Source organism: Pyxicephalus adspersus, chromosome 6 (genome assembly GCF_032062135.1).
Source record: "Pyxicephalus adspersus chromosome 6, UCB_Pads_2.0, whole genome shotgun sequence".
NCBI classification, from domain to species: Eukaryota; Metazoa; Chordata; class Amphibia; order Anura; family Pyxicephalidae; genus Pyxicephalus; species Pyxicephalus adspersus.
In genome coordinates this window covers 50,757,731-50,781,529 of record NC_092863.1, presented here as the reverse complement: position 1 = coordinate 50,781,529, position 23,799 = coordinate 50,757,731, and the positions used below count along the sequence as shown (strand labels likewise).

Below are 23,799 nucleotides of genomic sequence, written 5' to 3'. Positions count from 1 at the left end.
ATGTGCAAGATCCTTCTTCCTGTGCGTTACAACATTGTGTGCAATATACTCATTACAACTCTTTGCATCCTTCTCATTTCTTGTATTACTGTACATTTTTAAAACTCCACCAGAGTTGGATCATTTTAAAGCCCAAGCTAAGGGCTGTCATTGTGTTAACATCAACCAACCATAAATTTTACTTTCCAACTTTCATGATCCTCTGAATTACTGGCGTCATTATGTCCCCCATAACAGTGTTTCCAGGGCGTGTGTCAGAATGTTACCTTAAACGAGGTGTCTGTCATGTGTGTAATGCAAGCCTTACCTGAGTCTTTCTTATTCTTAAATTCACAGAGGATCTGTTGGCATTTTCATCTTGGTCAAAAGTTTGCTCAATTGCTATAGGAAAAGTGAGAGATATTAGAAAGGTTTAGAATGCTGCAAATCTGATATGACTTGTTGGATACACAATTCTAATATTCTAACATTTCCAGAGGGAAGCAATCTGCCTCACTTTAATAGACAGAGCAAATCTGTGAAGCTAAACATCTACATCACAGCTGGATCAAATCTTCATAAAAAAAATCCAAACTCAAGCCCTACATATGTGTTCCAGGAGACCACTTCACTTACTAGTGAGAATGTGAACGCTAACAAAAATATTGAAATAAACATTTGGGGCAAAAAGCTCAGAAAATAAATTGGTGACCTTTTACATGTGAGGTTTTTTTTTGTGATGTTAAATGCATGATGGGATCTGCTCTATTACAGGTAATGCCACAGGAATTGTAATAAGTTAAGGAATGAGAACAAAGCTCTTGCCTAGATTGTAGTTTCATTTTTATTTAAGTGGACCAAGAAGGCTGCAATGCAAACCAGGACAAAAAAAACTGAAAGCCTTACACTTTAATTTTTTTCCAACTTTATTGGCGATACTCTTGATCTCTTTGTTAAGACTTTCAAGGTCATCCTTGGTTTCTGGAATTAAAAGAAACATGTTAAAGTCCAACAGCCAGTGGAAGTTAAGTTAAACTCAAGACTACTTGAAGGCAAGATAAAGAGTTAAAAATAAACTTCATTTCAGCAGTAGTAAATCAATTACTAGTACTCTTGATCTTATCCTTTAACATGGGTTATGTTATCCAGAGTAGAACATATGAACTTAGTAGGAAGTCAGGAAGCACAATGAACTTACTGACACCATCTTTGGAGCAAATCACAATAAACAAACATTTTACCATTATTTTTTTATATAACAAGAAGAAAACTTTGTTCCGTGTAGTTCAGTTATAGCAATGTGAATCTTTAAACAGTTCCAAATACAGGATTGTATATGTTAAACTCAGGAAAAATGGCTAAATATAAAGTATGCATACAAATATGAAAGCTGTTAAAGTATTTGTGTTTTTGACAATTCAGTCCTGAAATTTACACAGTTCTGTCACAAAAAACACACAGACATACCTTGCCTAACATGGAAAAAGAAATGGCCTTTCTATGCTGCTGTTTCACTTTCATTTGAAGGTGCCTTCCAATCCTCAAACATAAGACTGAACAGTGAAATGAGAAGCAGGAAATCGATGAGCTCATCTCTATATCTCTCCCTCTTCCTTTCAATAAGCCCATTGTCCTGTAGATCACATGACTGGCCCTTTGTCTGTCTCCCTTCCTCACGTTTTATACAGTAGACTGCAAAGGCCGATACCAAGTTAATCTCAGGTACTTGCACGGTTTGTGCTTAAAAGATATATTTAGATGCATTAATGATATAAATTATATATTATAAATATATACATTTATAATATTATAAATTAAATATATAAATATAAATAGGATGTATTATTGATATAAAGTTGTAATAATTTATGCCTTTTAGGGTAAGCCTACACAAACTGTTTCCCCAGCATTTACCGTATTTTTCGGACCATAAGACGCACTTTTTTTCCCCCTAAAGTGGGGGGAAAATCAGGGTGCGTCTTATGGTCCGAATGCATATTTTTTTACTTACCTGTATCCCCGCCGGTCCCCGCAGCCAGTGTCCTCTTCCTGTGTCCCAGCGTGCGGCACTTGTGCCCGCCCACGAAGGCGGCGCCGATTGGTTTGATGAATGCCGATCGGCGCCGCCTTCATGGGCGGGCACAAGTGCCACACGCTGGATCTCAGGGGAAATCAAATGAATTTTTTTTTTTCTTGTTTTCCCGTGCGGAAAACCTGCTGCGTCTTATAGTCCGGAGCGTCTAATGGTCCGAAAAATACGGTAAATGCCCAGATTTAAAAATCTGATTCATTCCAATAGGCCAGTGTGGAAAACGCATCCTGAGGAGCTTGAAATGGTTAAAACGCCCATTAAAACCCTTCCTAAATGCCCCAAAACACCACTTTGACACAATTGGGGTGTTTCTGGGCATCTGTAGGTATTTTTGGGCATTTAGATGGCGTTTTTCCTTATTCTAACTATATCTTTTATATCTTGGTTTAAAATGTCTTTATAAAGCTTAAAATGCATGCAATATCTGTAGGGGAATTTATTTAAGAGTTAAAGAGTTATTTAAAAGTCAGTGTAAACTTAGTGTTGTATACGGCTGGAGTTCAGCTTTAATGCTCCACGCTCCATTGTAGCAGCTACTGTATATTTTGTACTACACTGGTGGGCATGTACAGCTTTGTCCAAAGTCAGTGTATAAACGACACAGCATGTGAAATATATTTTAAAGAACCAAGTTTGGTATTTTAAAAATGTAGTATGAGGCACCACCATACCGTATGCATCCAGCATCTCCTATACACAAAACCTATAGCTACCAAAAACAGAAAGAATCCCTATTTCAATTTGTAGTGCACAAAGGAACAGGCAAAGCAGTTGTTCCACATGACAAGTCGATGCATTACCTCTGCAGATTAAACATTAGAAGCTGAAAGAAGGCGCACAAGACCAAGCTAAAGAGGAATTAATCATAAATGATCTTGCCTACTTTTTACAGTACAACAGTATTTATTTTCTCTTTCTACTTTTTCCAGATTGATGGGCAGCAACAATTGCTTCACTAAAATAATTGCTGATGCAACAGGTGGTAGCCGTAACTGACAATGCAACATCTCTTTTGTCAAAAAATTAAACCTTTAGCTCCTGGTGGTTTATTGTTTAAGCTGTACACTGTCCGGTGCATGCACCATGCAATTTAGAGCCCCGCTGTGTGTGGCAGTGCCGCACAAAGCCAGCCGCTGGAGACAATGCAACTCCAGTGCACATACAGAACTGACAAAATCAGTGGCCATTCAATGTTTTATAGAGTGAGAAGTGGGGAGAGCAGTACCCGGCTGTGCTCTCCTCCACAGGTATGCACTGCTCTTGTTCCTCAATACGCCATTGTGGATCGATCGGGGATGTCAGATTTTGAAGACAAGCATAACCATTCATCTCAGGTGACAATCATCTGACGTGTGCACACAGCTTTATTATCAATGGTACAATGACAAACAGATAATGGTAAGGAGTCATGCTTCATCAGGTCACCTGAATGCAGCATGAATGATCTCAAAGCTGCCACACCCTAGATATTCTTAGCAGGGCTGCAGAGGCAGACAAAGACGTCACATCTATACTCTAGTGTGAAAGTACAACTCAATTACAACTATTTATAATTGCATCAGGATAATGACAAAGCACTGCACTGGGATTCTTTCTGGACTCTTAAAAGGAGCTCTGCACTTAAATATTCCCCAACACCGCATAAAAATAAATAGATATATAGGCAGGCAACGAAGAAAAACACCATTTTGGTACCCAAGCTAAATATTATTGTATTTAAAATAAAAAAAAAAAAAAAAAAAAGGAAAAAAGTAGGGCAAGTTGTTTAATGAGGGGACAGATGCAATAAATTATACTAACCTGCCTGTTGGCAGTCTTCGCTGAAATGTATGTGGAGCTGCGCATTTATCCCAGTATATCCCAGGCCGCTGGGAATAAGTTAACTTCTGAACATCTGTGAGGGAGTTACGTCTTTACAGCCTGGGCAATCAAGAAAGCCAAACACCCAAATCCGAAAAAGGACCATGTGAAGATGGTTCCCCACAACAGAGCCCGGACAGGTTAGCGATATTTAAACAGGAAGGTCCTTTTATTTCATTGTAGAAGAGACATAGACATTCTCTTCTGCAATCAGGAACCTGCCTGCCTGTTTGGATTTTTTTATGTTTAAACTTTAGTTCAAACTACTTTAACTTTAAAGGCTGCAAGTTTCTCCTATTTTATTTTACATTTAGTTAGCTCAATAGTAAAGTCAACAACATTATTCCATTTGCTAGAGGCTGCTGTAAGATCTTTATTGCATTCTTTCATATCACATCACAGCTCTTTAGCAGTCTTTACATTGCAGCTGCCAAACTCTGTAAATTGGCTGCGGTCACCTAAAATGTAAAAATAATTCCAGCCCATTACAAAAGTAGTGTGATATCATGAAGATGAAGGAATTGGCACAAAACAGGGCTAGAATTTGAGCCTATACCTTAGGCTCTGAACATTAATGTGTGGAAAACTAATTAAAAAAAAAAGGGAAGATTAGAATACTTCTAGCTAAAGAAGGCAATCTGGTGGAGGGTCACAGTGGCTGAGGAGTCTAGCAATTTGTCCTGCAATGCTGGGGTCCCAGGAACATTATCTGCATTAGGGAAAGGATGTGATCACCTCGTTTACATGGGGTTTTCTCAGGCACTCCATTTTCCACAACAACCCCAAAAACATGCAGTTAGGTTAACTGGCTGGGTAAAAATATAAGCAATAGGCAGCACAGGACAAGCCACCTGGCCCAATAAATATGCACAATAATAAAACTAAATAAATAGGAAGGCATTCCACCAAAACTGCATGTTTGGGCATGACTTAGAGGAGCAACCAGGGGAGCAATGATAACACTAGAGCGGGAAACATATACCTATTGGGTTAGTACTATAAAGCTGTTTTTATAAAAGAAGACACCATGGCTAAAGTAGAAAAAAAAACAAACAAAAAAACAAAAACAAAACACTTCTCTAAACTCCAATGGACATGTGGGACACACAACACAAACGGAATAAGGTTCTAGACAAAATGCATTATTGAAAGGAAAATAGATGTAGGGGGAGGGAAAAAAAGCAAAGCGGAACATACAGCACTGGCTATCATAAAAAGATATAAACTGGCTAAATACATATTGCATTATGAGAATTGTCATCTGATAATAATTTGTTACTGTTTATTTTCACATTTATTCAACACAAAATAATGCAATAATATACTATGTATTAATATAAACTTGGTAGCTTACTGTCTTCGGGGTTTGGCGCAGATAAAATTGTGCTGTGTTTCTTTTTCACCTCCTCTACATTTTCAGATATTTTAGCAATGCAGTTTCGTATTTCTTCTACCTAAGGGTCAAAAATATAAAGTCTGAAAAGGCAATGCAATATACCCTCTTTACACAGAACATTGGTTTAAGTTAAGGAGAGGCAAGGATAGCAAAAAACAAAAAAACAATGACAATACAGATGTTTATTAGTCAATTAACAGCATGGTAAAGAATAATTATGATATGTGTTTCTAAAATCCAAAACATAATTTAAAAGTCCAAGCAGCTTCAGAAAAGGGAATTTTTAGGAACATTAATAATTAATAACTCCTATGGGAAGATGCTGTGCAGGACAGCAAACAAATGTTTACTAATATATCACATGCTGCTGTCATCCAGCAAAGATGCCGTAATAATATTATTACATACTGGTTGTTCTCTTTATAAACACGTTGGACAAACAGATATATCAAGCTGGGGGAAAGAAGTTGTACAATCTCCCAGCATAACTCTAGTTTTCATCCACAACCCAAAAACCTGCAGGTGGGAATTGTTTGTTGAGTAAAATATGCTGTGTAAGAGAGAGATCTCTGTTTCCAATTCATATAGAGTCCAGCAAGAGTCTTTTTTTTTCTTTTTTTAAAACACCTAACATGTAATTCTGCATATATGCTGGAAAGCGTGGCCAGGAAGGATGTTTTGTCTGCAAATTCTTTCAATAGGCTACAAAATAGAAGAACAAATTATACATAGAGGGCTAACTAAAAATGGCCTGGGCAAGTGCCAAATATCTAAGTAGGCATTAATCAGATTGTAACGGTAATGGGGGCATACGGAAATGTAATACTTGCTCTGCATGTAAACTTAAGGTCATGTTGTCTGTTATGCTAATCACTCCCAGAATAAGTATACAAAATTCAATAAGGATGAGATCTGGACACTGCAGTTAATATGTTGTCTTTAATAAGTTTATAATAAGTTTATTAAACTAAACCCAGCCGACTCACCTGTCCGAGTTCCAGTGCCTGGCACCGCCATCTTCCTTTTCATGCTCTACTGGACAATATTCGTCTATCTGAATTGGATGTGCTGGGATGAACCACTTAAAGAGGAACTAAACTCAAAAACTAGTCTTTCAATTAATAATCTATTCTTACTTACTTACACTAAAATGTCAGTTTTCCTTGGTGGCACTGGCTGGGTCAGCTTGTATCTATGAAAAATATAATAATTTTTGAAGTGTTTGGAAGTGGCTAGCTTGTGACTGGAAAGTTTACGTTTTGTTCTTCTCCTGACCTTCTCACGAGCTGAGAAGAAGAAAAAAGCAGCTGCAGACTGAGCAGTCGCACTTGAGTGACACGAGCATCCCAAACGAGGAAAGAACAAACAATCTGCATAATTAGGGCAGTGGAAATGCATTGGAAACAGTCCCACCAAGGATGGCATTTCCCAGATTGCAGTTCACCGCCTAGGCGATGGAGGAGCCTGGGGGGTGTGGCCAGAACTCATTTTTCATGTTTAAAGGTTACAAAAAAAAATAAAAAAAGTATTCAGGTAAATATAACATGGGCTTATGTCATCCATGTTTCTGTTTTTTTTTTTTTCAGATAGAGTGGATAATAGTTAGACGCACTCTATCAAGACCTTTAGTAAGATTTTTATTGCTGTCTGTGTCACCATTAGGATATGCGTTCTCATTCCCTATCTGGTTGCCCAAACGAGATATCCAAGTGAAAACTATTAAGGTGACATGTGTCTGTCCTCTCCCCACCAGTACAGAGCATTTCTCTTTCCATCTGGATAGGAACTAGAAATAAAGTTTCATCAATAATTAAAAAAAAATAAAGCCTTATTATTGATTAACCTAGGTGATGACGATCGAGAATATCGAGTCATGCAAAAACAAACACCTGATTTCATTCTCCACATTTATAAAAGTTCCAATAAGCCATCAAGCAAGGATGAATTTTTCCACTGGAACTCCTATTGTAGCCCAATAAGAATAGTTAATTAGACCTATTTACTATTTCCAAATTCAAAACCAAATAATGTAATATGTATACCCAAAGTACTCAATGTGAGGCATGTTTGGTGTAGGCAGATTAAAGATAGATCCCTGCATATAGGCTGTACTATATAGTTCAAAACATAAAGCCATGCACATAGTAGTCACAATGTAGGCGAACACCTTTAAAATGATTTTTACTGTATCTCATTCCAGACTAAAATGGTTTCTTAGCTGTCCATTATTTCATTATATCTAATTTTTTACAATTATCTTTGGAGGAAACACATGTCAAAAAAGGCAAACAATATTTCCTGCTCCAGCACTGAACTTTTGGGATACCGGATAAAGGAACCTAAAGAATTGATGGAGAATTCGACTTCCTCAGCTGTTTCAAGGTCAACACCGATGATTGTTATTTAGAAGTAAAAAAGAAACAATGTGAAGAGGACCTGTATTCACAGCTACATGCAAGGGGGAACTACTGACATACAAAATGTCTCTTACCTGAAGGAAGAAGTCATCCATAAACTGTTCCTTTTGCATAACAACCACTGTATCCCCATCTTCATCATGTCCTTTAGCCTGTGTACACATACAATGAATTGTAAAATGTTGAGGTAACTGCTTATTGAGCATCAAAAAATGTTTTTTACAATTTCTTTGGACACAAGTATGCAAAATAAAGCATAAAAGGCCAAAAAGATAATAAAAATTGTAGATCAATTACCACAGGACATTATGTGAAACCAATTATGTGAATACATTATTATGTGAATACATCACAATTTCCCAGCACATCAAATAGTGAAAAGAAAATGAAAAAGCCATTACAACTATTTCCCAGGGCTTTGTGCATTTGCATGACTTCTATCAAATGTTAGAAATTAAAATAATCCTCAAAATCTTTATCCACCACTAGAGCAAGTCAAAGAAAAGCTTACACATGCCTTTCAGTTTTATTCCTAGCAAAAACCTGAATAACATAAGATTCTGAATGAGCTGTCCTATAACTGTGGCGTCACTGTTCACACTTCACACTTCCTTCCAAAATACTGCATCTCTTACCTTCAGAACAATCATAAACCTGAGCTTACCCAGCATTCAATAACTCAAAATGATAGTTTGAGATATAAAACTGACCAGATTTTTCCTTTGATTTTTCTAGTACATGAATGAAGAGAAAGGTATGATAGCTCCTTTCAGACATGCAATCAGGGCCAATATCGGGCGAGAATCTGGCGTGTGTACAGCGCCAGTCGTCCATACGTCCTGGCGGATCCACGGACGACTAATGATCCTAATGCAAGTGAAGGGGGAGAAAGCGCAGCTGTGAAAGAATCGCTTTTCTATTTATGAAGCTGAAATTAGTGAAATGTTCTCTACATTCTTACAATGACAGTTTTTCCTATTTACAAAGCTGATTAAGAGCCACAACTGGAGTAGAAAAAAAGAAAGATAAAGAAAATGTATGAATGCATATAAATATGTATTGAAGGTATCATCAGAGTTCAATTATCTAAAAATACTTTTACTATTAACCCAATTCAAGTAGAACGATGGCTGTGACATCTAATTATGTATCTGCACAATCAGTTTTCTCTTGGCACCTTCTCTTGGCTGCAGGTTTGGAGTTACTCAACAGAAAAAAAATATTCTTGGATACCTTAAACCATGTACCAACTTACATTTGTAACAAAACAATACAATATGTTAAAATTGTTTCACAGATAATAGTATAATGAATTGCTACTAAACTATGGGATTAAAGCCAAGTAAGTAGTTGTGTGGCGTCCAGCTCAAATGTTATGCAATCTGACAATTACACATTATTTTGTATCTGGATAATTAATTACTTAAATCTTTCAGTTTTAAATAAGAGAGACAAATAGGGGTTGTGACAGACAGATACATAGTAAGTCAGGTTGAAAAAAAGACATAAATCCATCAAGTTCAACCACTAGGGAAATAAACATATCACAGATAGAAACCCCTATGCACATAGTTGGTCCAGAGGAAGGCAAAAAAAACCCTGGTACAATTTGCTCCAACAGGGGAAAAAAAAAATCAAACATTGACAAAGGAGGAGGGGAAGACCATGCCCAGAAGAGTTTACAATCTAAGAGGTGGGGGATGTAGCACAAAACAGGAGTGAGGATTTAGGAGACAGAAGAATACAGGTAGGCAAGTATAAAAAATATGGGTTTTAGGGGCTCTTTTAAATGTGCAAAAAGTTGGAGCAAGTCAAGTAGGATGAGGAGGATCATTCCAGAGTATCGGGACAGCCCTTGAAAAGTCTTGGAGCCGTGCATGTGATGAGGTTATGAGTGGGGATTATAAATGACTCCTTACTTTGGCTTGTGGAATATAGAGGGTGGGTTATTGTCAGATAATGAAACAGGCTGGGTGTCTTCAGCATGCTGACTCAGCACCAGATAAAAGCAAAATGGATATATGTCCTGTAAAAAGCAGACGCTGCCTTCATATAACTATGGAATGTCTGAGCAGAAAGTTAAAGAGGACCTGCACTGAGAAATTCTAAAAGATAATAATTCTGTTCTATCAACTTATTCTAAAGAATGCTAATGATAGATAAATGTCAATAACTTGACTTGAAACAAGCATGTAGATAAATGTGTGACATATTGTGACGAACACCTAAGCTGCATTGTCATTTTAGGCGGGGGATTCAGAAAGTATTTAAAAAAAGAGGATCTGAACACCAGCTGAGCAAGCTGTATTTTTTAAAGCCAGGTCACAGACAGTAGTTTGAATAATCTCTCAGCAAAGGTACTCTTTAAAAAACGATGACTGACTGGCAGTAAGAAATGCCTTGTATGTTGCATGGTTGTAAATATATATATATATATATATATATATATATATATATATATATATATATAAATAAAAAGTAGCTGGAAAAACCCGGAAATGATTCAAAGATTTTTTGGTATGATTCCACTACCCAATAATTCTGAAAGAACAGTTTCTAGGGATGGTGGGACAATGTCCTGCTCCTGAATTCTCCTGAAATATGTAGGATGCCTTCACTACAATGTGATAAAATGTTCCAGGGGACTTGGGTATAATCACTCCACCTCCAGCCTGTCAGTGAGCTGGAATGACAGCACTGCCTTTGTTGCTGAAATTCATCCACCGTGAGCTGCAGTGTCTGGGAGCGATAACATAATATACAGAAATGAATAAGGATTTGACTCACTCTGCAAAAGTAAAGGATTTTTTTTTTTGTTAACTTCATGAGGTTTGATCATAGCATAGTAACTGGATTTGGTACATGTTAAAAAATGTTATACAGCAGCCTTTAGTGTCATTCATACATACTAAAAGTACTAAACTAAGCAACTGTTGTCAGTTCAGCCAAAAGCTAAAAAGCTTTCCTGAGGTTTATTGCCTCCAAATGGGAAGGGATAGATGGGAGAAGTAGATAAATGGATCAATGAAAATTGGCTAAATTGTGTCTGGGAATAAGAGGAGTTGGTTTAGGTTGACCCATGCTTCAACACACAGTAGCTGTAAGATACAAAAATATGTCATGTGTGCCTGTAAATATTTGTTCTGTAAAGCCCTAGTAATGCTTGGTTGTGATGGAGCTGATTGAGGAGCCAACTCCAACCCTCTCCTACCACTCCCATGCTTAATGCCATTGCCTCCCCTGTTCACTAAAGCCCATGTTGTTCTAATGTTTAAAAATGTCTGAACTTTAGGATGGCCCCAAACAGTTGTCATTAATTTTCTTTATTATTGTGCAATAAAGACAAAGACACAGAAAAGAAATAACCACCCTCTTTTAGATCTTTGTTACTAAAAATAAGAGCACATGTACACTGCAAATTTTCAAGTATGGGTTTCAGAATATAACAGAAATTGCTTTTTTAGAACATGTCACCTTTATTAAAATGTCCTGTTTACAACTCCTAATAACTTTATAAATGGAAATATAACTACATCCACAAAACCACTGCTCTATATACAGGCTGCCAGCTCCCTCCCAAGTGTGACAAGTTACTAACTAAGAAATAGCAGACAAATGTCAGTCCCAACAGAAGTAAAATACATAGTATAAATAGTGAAGTAACTTCCTCTGAAGCAGCGATCCGAAGTGGATGAAGTGAATAATTGAAAAATAACAGTCTATGGTCCAACTGCAATAAACTACAACTACCAGTCTCTGCACAGATCTCCTCCCACCCACCAAGTCCAAACACCACCTTCTACAAGAGGAGTATAAAGTTAAGTATTGGCACCTTAACATGCCAGGGTTTTTCTCTATCAGCATAATGTCTAACTATTATTATTACACAGTATTTATTTAGCCCCGACATATTATGCAGCACTGTACAAAGTGCATAGTCATGTCACTAGCTGTCCCTCAGATGGGCTCACAATCTAATGTCCTACCATAGTCATAGGTCTTTAATACAGTCTAACGTTATTTTTGGGGGGAAGCCAATTAACCTAACTGCATGATTTTCGAATGTGGGAGGAAACCGGAGTACCATGAGGAAACCCCTGCAAACGGGGAGAACCTGCCAATTCCATGCAGATAGTGTCCCAGCCAAGATTCAAACCAGGGACCTAGAGCTGCAAAGGCCAGAGTGCTAACCACTGATCTGCCCTATAAAATGGCTAATGGAATGCACCTCTGGTTTTCATAGATTCTGTGTGGGTTATACAACCTCCAATGCAGGCACCTAGAGGCACATCTGTCAGTGCCAATAATGTTTTCTCTGTTCCTCCTGGCTGATGATAGGACATTACAGAACAACATGCTTTGTAATGCAAGTTTTGGTCAAACAGTGAAGATGTTTAGCTCTAGCAGAATCTAACAGGAAATATTTTAATCAAATTCATGGGCAGGCAGGCTGCACTTTGCGACCAATAATAAAAACAGATTTGTGAATAAATAAATAAAATGACATGAGCTAAAAAGATGAACACTAAACTGCCAGCAGAGCAAACAGCTGGGAGAACATGAAGCAAGGGTTACCAAATGGAATGTGCTTCCCCAAGGCCTTGTCTAAATGTGTCACTGGGAACTACAGATGCAAGTCGTGTCTGTGCAAGTCAAATTTTAAAACTAGCCTGCAATCAACGAAATGGAAATCATGACTGGAAGAAAAACACCTCTGAGTATTGGTATACACTGACATAATACATGGAAAATCTAAAACTAACGGTTAAGCAAGCTGGTGATGTATTCCTTAAGGGGTATAGAACGGAAACAGGTGTTTTAATATGGAATATCCCAGAATTTGCTGAATGAGAAACAGAAAAGAAGCCCTGTCCCTGTAGCACAATGTGGTTATCACATATGTTAGGACAGTGTTTCTCAAGATCGGGTTCTGTGGAATCCTAGCGTTCCTTCAGAGGTTCCTTGGGCAATGAGCAACCTGTGTCTCTCAGGTCAGTATGACAGCAATAATCTTTTTTGCTATCTGTAAGGGTGACATTCTTCACACTGACCACCATACTGTTATATGTCAATATAGTAATTATAGTAGGTGTTCCCTGAAGACCTAAAAGTTATTTCAAAGGTTCCCCCACTGTAAAAAGGTCAGAAGGAAATGCTGTGTTAGGAAAAGCATGCATGTGTTTCTCTATACTGTACAGCTGAATGAGCAGGCAGCACATACAAGCGGATGAATATTTCCATCCCCTGCCGTACAGCATGGTTATGCTCATGCAAGAAAACCTAGGCTAGGTACACACGTGCAATGGTTCTTGTCCGATAATCGGCTCAGGGCTGATATCAGACGAGAATCTTGCGTGTGTACAGTGCCCGTTGTCCATCGTCTGAACAACCGTCCTGACGGATCCACGGATGATCATAATGGAAGTGAAGGGGGAGAGAGTGCAGCCAGGTGCCGGTCCGTCGTTCTCTCCCTCCGCTATTCTCCCCTCTCCATTGAGCAAAATGGAGCCGGATCGTGGAAAAAATAGAATGTAAAGAGATCAGAATATCTAAGCCTAACAAATGTCATTTGAATGGTTCTGAAAACTGGCAATAATGAAAAGCTCTTGAGCTTCTGGAGGGGACTGTGTCTTGATCTTAGGCTTAAAACTAGAAGTAGCACCTGCCATTATCTCCCTTGAATCTCCTTGATGTAGACATGGCAGATATATAATTAAAAACCCACAGAATATATTCGCACACCAATAGGCTTGTTTAAATAATCAAACAAGCAGCTCAGACAGTTGCCTACCCCTATGGTAATTCATTTTCATGCACTCAATTTCAACCTTTAGGCATCTGGGAAACGTAAAAAGAATGGACATGCATTCATGAATGTTTGCTGAACGCTCTATTTCGGCCTTTCTCTTTTGTAACGAGGGAATCGTTTGAAATAACTTTCAGGCCTTTAGGGAACCCCTGTTATGATTATCATATCCCCACCTCAGAGCATATTAGCATGGAGGTCAGTGGGAAGAATGTCTCATACATTGCTGGTCAGTGGGAAGAATGTCACCATTACAGATCATTGGTGTGACTTAAACTGACCTGAGAGGTACAAATTGCACAAAATGAACCCCTAGCACCACTAGAGGAACCCCGGTTGAGACACAATGTTCTAGGTAATGGTTCTGATTGCTACATGTCTCAAATGATAATAGGTTACCTGCTGTCCTTCAGAATATTTTCAACTGTCTTGTAACTGCTTGCAAACATGGTTGGATAGCATTCCAATTCAAGTCTAAGGAAGCCGTACAGGAACCAACTCTCCTGGAATGATCCGTAAAGGTTTTGAGAAACTGTGCTATAACTGCACTGACTTCCTGATCTTACAACAGCACAGCGGATAACAATTGGTTGTTAACATATTATCTTTCATTGATATCATTATGGCATGTTGGTAAGTTTGTTACTTCCTTATGCAAAAAAAAAAAAAAAAAATGATGATGCTGCACTTTTTTTCTAACTGGTAATGAGATACATTCCAAGAAGGAAACATTGTCATTAATGTAAGAACTGTTGGCCATGAAGGATTGATTCCCACAGCCCAAACTGAAATATCCACATAAGCAGCATCTGTTTCCTGCTCCACCATTAGTTAGTCCTAACTGCTACACAAACCTAAGATCCTAATGGCAAAGAACAAAAACACCATCATGCGTCCCATCCCTATTTAAGAGAATCCCACAGGATGTTTCTAGTAGTGAAATACGATCAATGACTACCCTCCCCCCCTATTCTCTGCTCTCCAACACACAAATCACTGACTACACTTATTCTGTAAACTTTTCTCATGTGAGCCTAGCAAATACTCATAGGAAACAATATTATCAATTAGGTATACATTGCTTTACAGCACCAAAGTGTAGTATAATTCCACGGCTAAATTATTTGTGCCTGTGGCTATAATGTAGTTATTCAATGTATGTAGTTATAATATATGTTATTAGCAAGGCAAGGTAAAGCTTGTGTCAACAATGCATAATTGTAGGAATCAGCATATTGCTAACTAGGAGGAAGAAGAATGTGTACATCGGTGATCAGAGGGTAATACATTATATATAGCTCAATAAAAACATGGCCATGCTCACACACATATATATATATATATACACACACATATATTTACACACACACACACACCTATGTTGATTGTGCAGTACATTATGTATTATACTCCGATGTGATACAATGCATTACATCTGTTGATTGGGCCATATATACAATTGTACATTCTGATCACACACATGTTGATTGGGCAGTACACATTCTGTTCACTTATATATATATATGAGGGTAGGTGGGAGAGCCCTCCCAACACTCAATGACCTATTATTATTATTATTATTATTATTAATAAACAGGATTTATATAGCACAGACATATTACGCAGCGCTGTACAATAAATAGACCCATAACAATGCAGGTAGGTACAGAACCAGGAACATAACCCATTCATACTGGATGATGAGATACAAGCCTAAAATTCAGCCCAGGGGCAGAATGTCGGAATTGTAAAGTCAGGAGGAAGTTTCTATTCCATTCATTTCCTGCTGCCTGTTGAACTCATCATAGCTATGCTTTGTTATTAGAAGCATACACAGTGCCTGGATCAGGAACAAAGAATGGCGCCTCCTGGGACTTGTAGTGCCACAAGCAGCACCAAGGCAGCTCCCACATTCCCCTCTTCCATGCGGTTATGTCACACAGCTGGCAGCTCTGACAGGCAATATAAACACACAGAGATCATACAGCCAGCACACACCCTGCACAATGACAGCATATTCGCCCATAAACACTGTATACACACAAGCTTCCCTCCATGGCAGGACCGTTATTCGCTTTGCAATTCCCAGCAATGGCGAGCACTTACCGCTGACAGCTCAGTCAGCCGGTCCTTCATGCCCGTACGAGCTGTTACCACCCCAGAGTCAGAAATCGGCTTTCCCGGTGCCTATCCAAAGCAGTTACCGCCTCCTGCACTCCGCCCGGTACCACAGCAACCACGGCTGCTGGGAGCAGATACAACAGCAGGAGGGGAAGGTGCACGACTGCACATGCGCGCTTTCCAGGGCCGAGACATGAGCAATAGAATAGGAGGGGGCGTGGTCATGGAGCCCTCCAACTAGGAATATCTGGGAAAGGGTGAATGTTCCATGCTGCTGCGTTCCGAGCCTCGTTCGGCTGTGTGAATAGTTCATCCTTAGTGTTATGAGGACACCCAGAGACGGATGCTGGATATGAAGTTACTGCTCATGTACAGAGATATCACATGCTGCTTCCTGGGGCAGTGCATTGTGTGTGGGAGAAGCTCCCACCATGGTTCACAGACACATTCCATTCACATAAGAATAATTATTCTTCAAACCAAAAAGTCATTCTTCTGTGGGGTCACATGGTTAACAAATCCAAAAACAGATCCCAACAATTTCCTTATCACTAAAGGTCACAAAATAAAACTGGACTTTAAGGCAAATTCTCAAAGACATCATACAAAGAGAAGTATAGAAAACATTAATAAACAGGATTTATATAGCCCTAACATATTACGTGGCGCTGTACATTAAATAGGGATAAATAAATAACAAAATATATACATCTCCTCTACAAGAAAATGCCATACATTCTTAGATCACTTCCTCAAGTAATGCTATTGAATGTTTTTGTATTTTTTCTATATCAGTAATCTTACTATCATCATAGAAATAGTTATGTCCAACACATAGTACAAACATCTCAGTGAAAAGATTTAATAATCAGTAGGACCGTTGTGGTGTGGTCTTTGTGGCTTTTAATACTTACTGGTACTTTGTACAACAATAAAAAACATTTTCCTTTTTTTGTTTTATTCGTGTATATCATATTTGTCTGAAAGCACTTATTGAATAAATAATGTTTGTTCATATATTTTGCAGAGGTTCATATACTGTATCTGACCTGAAGTGCTAGATTTTACTATGAGCCGTTATCAAGGCTTTTTCATGAGCACTTTGCTGGAGGTGAACATGGATAAGCTGTGAACCTTTCTTTCTGATCATTAACGAGTGTAATATTATTATTATTATTATTATTATTACACAGTATTTATATAGTGTCGACATATTACTCAGCACTTTACAAAGTCCATAGTCATATCACTAACTGTCCCTCAAAGGGGCTCACAGTCTCATGTATCGTGCACTTTAAGCACCCCAAACCTAAAAAAGACCATATCTGAATAACATAAAAAGCCCATATATACCAGTCTCTCAAACAAAAGCCCTTGTAGCAAAAATAAAGCCAATTGCTATGAATGGGACAACAGCCAACCATAAATGAACCACAAACTGAAGATAAAGCAGGAACTACACCCCATATTACTCACCTGCCCCACCATCTTCTTTCCTCCTTGCAATCTTTTACTATCTTGACTGGTTGGGCTTGGGAGTTCATTCATTCCTGGCATGTGCAGAGGAAGCCGGGAATGCCAGGTTTCTGGGCTACCATAGCTGACGCTACACATGGACAGGCAGATAGAAGAGATTATGGCATTGGGGATATCACCTATCCTTTTCTGCAATAATGACCTGCCTGATCCTGTGTTCTTAAAAGTGGAACTCTAGTTCAGCTTTAAAGACAAAAAAACTCAATAATAATGGAATGAAAAACCTCAATAGGAATGAAAAAGACAGTAGAAGGGTTAATAGATAGCAATCAGAATGAAAGTGTTGTTTTCTCGCCCTATGATATTTGTCAACTTTCAAGCTACAATACACTGACATTATGGCTGCTCTGTCCTCTGTTTTATAGTAGGGATCTTTTTCAATATCCCCCTTGCTGAGCATTCTAAGACTGCTGGCCATGGTTAAAAAGCCATGTACTGGATTATGGAGTACCATTGCCCAGAGTATTTCCAAAAGCACAACATAAACTGTATGTTCACAAAACAGCTTTACATGAAAGCTGAAGTTCACTGAATAATATTATAAAAAAGTGATAAATAAAATAAAAGTGATGCTGAAATTATATTACCGGTAAACACCAACGTCTGATTGTTACTGCCACCTACTGGTAATATGTAATATCCTCTATACAAAATCTTAGTAATAACTTTCAGAGACAACCCACCCTGCCTAAATTTATTGTGTTTATTTGCTTGAATTAGGACATTCAGACTTTAAAGGTCCAAGATTTTTCTATGATGTTTCTAAAATTAATCTTTTGAGGAATAGTTACCAACTTGAAGCAAAATCTCAGAAATCCTGTACTGCAGGGACTGGGACAATCTTTCAGAAGGCTCAGTTGACAAAGATAACTGACAAAGATAAGGTAGGAGTGACAAAATGAGAAAGAAGTATGGCAAAAAAACCTTCATTGTATTCCTAGATACCCTCACTGCACATCTAGGATGAAAACTGTCCTGGTATGTGTAAAGTTTACCAACTTTTGCCCATTCTGGAATGCAGGGGTTGAGGAACAATTTTTCAAATAATAAGGATGGGGAAGTATTTTTTGAGGAAGGTGGTGCACTTACCTCAAGCAACATCTTTGATGGTTTCAAGATCTGACCTGTGCAGATCTGAAAATTCTTAGACACAGTCCAGCACTTTACCCAGAGTGATTTATATAAAAATCTATAGTGGTAGCAGACTATAGGACAAAACAGCAGAATTTCAATCTCCTAATATAATCTCTTCCGCCACAAGATATTAAAAAATGTTGGTTGTACCTTGTCAGGCTTTGCTTTCAATATGGGAATATGAACCACTCCTCATCTTTCTCTGAAGGGGAACAATTATTGCCGATTCTCTGAATTATCCATCAAAGTCCCACTTCCACTTCTCCTCCTAGGGGCTCCAATAAACCTCTTTCTCCTCTTTGGAATCAGATACCCAAGTCTACTAAGAGATGGTCACCTTTCACCTGGCTGTCCTCCTGCTACTATTACAAATCTACTGTTGAGGAACTCTCACAGATCGGTGATCAGATGTTCCTACTTTTTTTATGGAAACATATCTGGATCACTGTTGTTGCCTTTTTTCACATGGATGTTATTACGTTCATTTGTCTTTACCACTTTTTTCTGTAGAAGTTTTATGGTCAAGCAACCTCTATGCTCTGGTGGTTTTTCAGTAACCTATTGAACTTGGATCTTGTTACTTCCCCCATTGATTTTCTGAGACTATAGAACCTTCAACTACCATGGTCTCTTCTTTTCTTTGGTTAGACAGTTTAGCCCATTGTCTTACTATTGCTAATCCATGTTACGTTTAGACTTGGGACTCTTTTGGGGCAATGTTCCATTGTACTTTAGTTCCTTTTATTGTATGATCCTGATCTACTCACTAAGCAAGATATTGTATACTTTGTTATCATTTTACTGTTATTACAGCCTTAATCTTGATGATTACTGTTTTTATAAATACTTTATGATTGACATTGTTATGTTTGACATGAGAGCTGGTACATGGGCTCCCCAAAGTGTTACTTTTTTTGAAGGACTGATATCTTCCAACAACATGATGCCTTGCTTTATAGGTTTTTTCACACCTTACTGTATGTTACTTTTCCTATGTTGTTTATTTTTTTGTACCTCTACGGTTATTTATCCAAATCTTTTTTTATTTTGTTTCCTTTTTACCTACCACTGGTGTAATTACTGGAATAATTTTATTACCTACAGCTCTTTACTAATGTTTTCACTTATGTTGAATACCACGGGTTCTCAACTCACTTTGCCTACTTAATGGGCCTGATTTATGAAAGCTGTCCAAAGCTGGAGAAGAGACACTTTTATCACTGAACCTGAGTAATCCAGCAAACCAGGAATAGATTTTCTCCAGGATTAAAAACATTTGCTAACCAATAGCAAATGACGTAAGAAATCCCTTCCAGATTTGCTGGATCACCCAGGTTTACTAATGAAAGTGTATGTTAGGGGTCTCGATTCACCTCATTTTACCCTTACTCACACTCACCTTAAAAGACAGAAAACTCTTCAGTATTATTATTCTTTAAGAGTTCATGTATTAGATTTACAGGAGACCCCTTTTCCCTCCATAAATCTTTTTTCTTTTTTACACAGGCACTTCACAATCAATATTATATTTTGTTAGCACAACTGAGAAAAAATGAGGGGTGGTTCCTTCTCTGGGACTGTTTCATTTACTTTATACAAGTTAGTTAAGGATTCTGATGGTAGATACTTTTTGGTCTTAGATTTAATGAGTTTATTATCAATACTTCAGGTCACCTATTTGTTTTGTGCTATGTTCTCCAAGTTTATGCTTTTAGTACAAAGTACTCTGATTTTAATGGGGGACTTTAACTTAGCCCTTGTCCAATTACTAGACAAATTCTCCCATCCCACTTATAAACACCCCCATAACAGAACTTGAGTTTTGCTTTGATCTTACATCAGTTTGATTTCGCTGATGTTTGGAAAGAAATTAACCCCACTGGCAGGGATTACATGTTCTATTTTTCCTATCATCAATATTACAGAATAGAGTATGGCTTTGTCCTGGTCTCGTGTTCCGTTACTTAATCGTCCATATTTGGCCCCTCTGGGGGCAGACAACAATCCCCTTCTTTCCAACAATCAATTCATTACATACTAAGCTGAATTTAAACTAGTCCTCCAGAGTGGAAAAAGCTTTGACCAAACATGGATGTGTCACCTAGGGGGACAAGCCATGCATGCACACCATTCCAAAAATCAAACAAGACAATGATTCCCTTTTACAATGCTTCCTGTTTCTACTTTGGCTAGTATTCTCCACAAGCATTCAAAATACATTGCTTATATTTATTTAGGTGAACAAGAAACCTAGAATTAACATATTGACCCTTTTCACTCTCTGCATTTATGGAAGTGTCAGACCTTCATAAATATTATGGGGCTGCTCAGTTAGCTCTTTTGGTTAAATGTACCACTTCTGATCCTAGACCCCGATCGGCCAGTATTGAAGCTCTTTCCTGTCACCCAATTCTGGTAGATGGGTAATGTGGATTCCCCCTAACCTCAGACTTCCACTAATATGTCCTATACTCAGGCCCGAGGAGAGGGGGATGCAGCCGGTACATCGCTCCGGGGCCTATGAAGCTCAAAGGGGCCCATGAAGCCCAACGCGTCCCATAATTTTTAATATAATTTGAACATTTATTTATTTAATTTTTATTGTATTGTGAGAACTTTTGCGTGCAAGGTTGCGAGGCGTTGAGTAAGCCAAGCAATTGAAGGCTGTAACAATGACAAAATACTTTTAAGTGATATAATAGGGTGCATTCATGATTCAACGAACAAAAACCTATCAAAGTGACTATAAACGAATGTTCTCACGTGTTCATTCCTACAAATAAATATTAATATACACACATACATTTGTGCAGAATTGTTTATAGGGGCCCACACACCTTCTTTGTACCGGGGCCCGGATTTTCTCTTAGCGGCCCTGCCTTTACTTGTTAATCCGTATGGGACTTTTTAAGATGGTACAATAAACTCCCTACACACTCCATTGGCTTACTTGTGCAATGATGCCAGATTTCCACCAGGGTGTGCTCTCTCTTGCTTCCAGTGGTGGCTCAATACAAGTTTATGAGAGTTGCTGATTGAGAGTTGCTGAATGGGGATGGGTTGGTCTTAAGGCTCTTATCAATGATCATGACCTGCCCTCTTCAGAAATGTTTTCAATATTATCAGATATGGTCTCTCTGCGATTGCGCTTGCGTTCCCCTGCAGTTCCCAATGACACTGTATGCGGCTGTCGTGAGGGTGCTTGGCGGGAAATTCAAATTATTTTGTATTGGATTCAGTACAAAATAACTGTACTGAACCCAATACAAAGTAATAATTATATCTAATAAGTAATCATTATATATAGTATTTTTTATTTTTTTATGCACCCTTGTTTTAACAGATTTTTGCGTTTTTTATTTAAAGTTTATTATTAAATTTAATTTATTATTTTGACATGATTTTGCGTTTCAAATTTTTCTAATATACTCAGGGTGTTTACTAGACCCTTGTTTGGACATATTTCAATGTGTTATGCCTAAGAATTACAGACCTACAATGTAAAATAAATTTTCATGAAAGACAATGTATCGCTTTTAGACATATAAATCCAGACAGACCGTACCTAAACTCAGAAATTTGGCAATTTTTTTTTCATCCTACGTCACCCGATCTCGCGCCATGCTCGCATGACGTAGGATGAAGAACCAGAAAGAGGAGCAGAAGATAGTGACAACCAGAGCATGGGCTCTGGGACGAATGTAGGGACAACATGGACCTGATGCAGGACACCCCCGGAGCGATCAGACTGCACTGCGGGATTGAAGGTAAGTGTATTTTAGTTGTTTTAGTTCTCTTAGTTCCTCTTTAAGCAGCCTCCTTTTCAACTCATTGAATTCTCATGCAGATCACCAGATGGCACTAAGGACACAATATCTTCACTCTATACCTCCTTTTTGATTCAGACAAGAAATTTTCTGTATAACTCAATGGGAATTGTTCTTGAAGATTTCTTGGGAAACTCAGGACTGGCTGGGTATTGTGTATGCATTATCCAAGATTTCCTTTAACAGTTATTTAGTAGAAGCTAACTATAAAACAATAATAAGACGATACATGGTTCCTAGTAGGTTCCACAAACTCAATCTGACCCCCTCCTGGGGTTGTGGTCAGAATGATACTATGTTTCATGGGTGGTGGCAATATCATAAGGTACACCATTTTTTAAACACTCAGGTTAGCCCCTAAAACACTGCAAACTACCCTGTTTCTCAAATTAAATATCTCAAAACCAGAATCCTTGGTACAAATTATTTCCTATAATGTACCTGTAGCTCGTCAAACCCCCCTCCCCCCACTTTTCATCCTTCCTTTTTACTCACTTTTGTTTTTTCTCTTTCATTCTGTTGGATTTCACCCCCCCCCCCCCAACTGTAAATTGATATAGGAAACCTATTGTTCACGTTTAGCTATTTGTTCCATTTAATGATGGGGTAGTGGTGGGGGGGTATTGATGTACATTTTTCCTGCTAAAATTTTTATCTACTCCTATTATTGGGCTTCCTCATCCTATTCAGCTTGCTCCTTCTTTATGCACATTTAAAAGATAATCTAAAATATAATAATATTAATAATAAAATAATTTAAATATTTCTTATCTGTTTTCTTCTGTCTCCTAAACCATCACAATTCACTCGCCATTCCATGTCCCCCCATCACTTAGATTGTAAGCTCTTCTGGGCAGGGTCCTCTCCTTCTCCTGTGTCACTGTTTGTACCTTTTTGTAATTTGTAACCACTATTTAATACAGCAGCTGTTTATTATGTTGGTGTTATATGAAAATATATATATTGTTTATTATTAATATTACAATAATAATAATTATCCAATTTAATTTTCTTTTGTTTTAATTGCTTTACTATTTTGTATTTGTTAATATTAAAACTAGTCTAAAATTAAGTATATATATATTCCTTTTTATACATTACCTTTTGCAATTTAAAGTACATGCATTTATTATTTATTACTGCCTGACTGCATTTAATTGGTGTTTTTGTAATACTTTCCTAGGGTTTAAAATTTATTTCTCTGAATTTGTTTGAAGCCATGAAAATAGATTGGTCACATGCATTGCATGTGAGAGCACCATGCCTAAAAAAAACTTGCATCAGTGGTGATTTTCAGAACATCTGCCTGTGAACAAGGGTGATCATTTTAAAGTATTCTTTACATTCCTTCAAGCTAAACATTTCTAAACTAAATAAAAAATGATTTGGTCTATACCATTTGTGGCCTTCTTTGGATGTCAGGAATAGATAACTCAGGTTGGGCTTTTCTAAACTGAGAGTCAAACTAAGACTTAAAACTGGACTCCAACTTTAACTTTGTTTTTGCACACTTGTTGACTCTCCTTTTAGCTATTTGCTCTCTGTCTTGTCTATCATTTAACTTTATGTGTGGGTGTTTCCAAGAGTGGTCTGCATTCAAATGCAATCCATTCAGCAATGCCTGCATGTTG

General features: G+C 37.9%; 1 protein-coding gene across 2 annotated transcripts in view; it reads right to left on the bottom strand.

Moving 5' to 3' along the window:
- Positions 1–15,844, bottom strand: part of STX2 (syntaxin 2) — a 31,315-nt gene extending 15,471 nt beyond the window's left edge. The window contains exons 1-5 of one of the 2 annotated variants that reach the window (XM_072415727.1): positions 15,657–15,844; positions 7,819–7,896; positions 5,286–5,385; positions 886–960; positions 308–381 (exon numbers count right to left, since the gene is read on the bottom strand). In XM_072415727.1, coding sequence (XP_072271828.1) covers positions 308–381; positions 886–960; positions 5,286–5,385; positions 7,819–7,896; positions 15,657–15,686 — 357 coding nt within the window. In that variant the 5' untranslated portion in view covers positions 15,687–15,844. The remainder of the gene's footprint in view (positions 1–307; positions 382–885; positions 961–5,285; positions 5,386–7,818; positions 7,897–15,656) is intronic. The other variant, XM_072415728.1, reaches the window with a different exon arrangement.
- Positions 15,845–23,799: the final 7,955 nt, after the last annotated feature.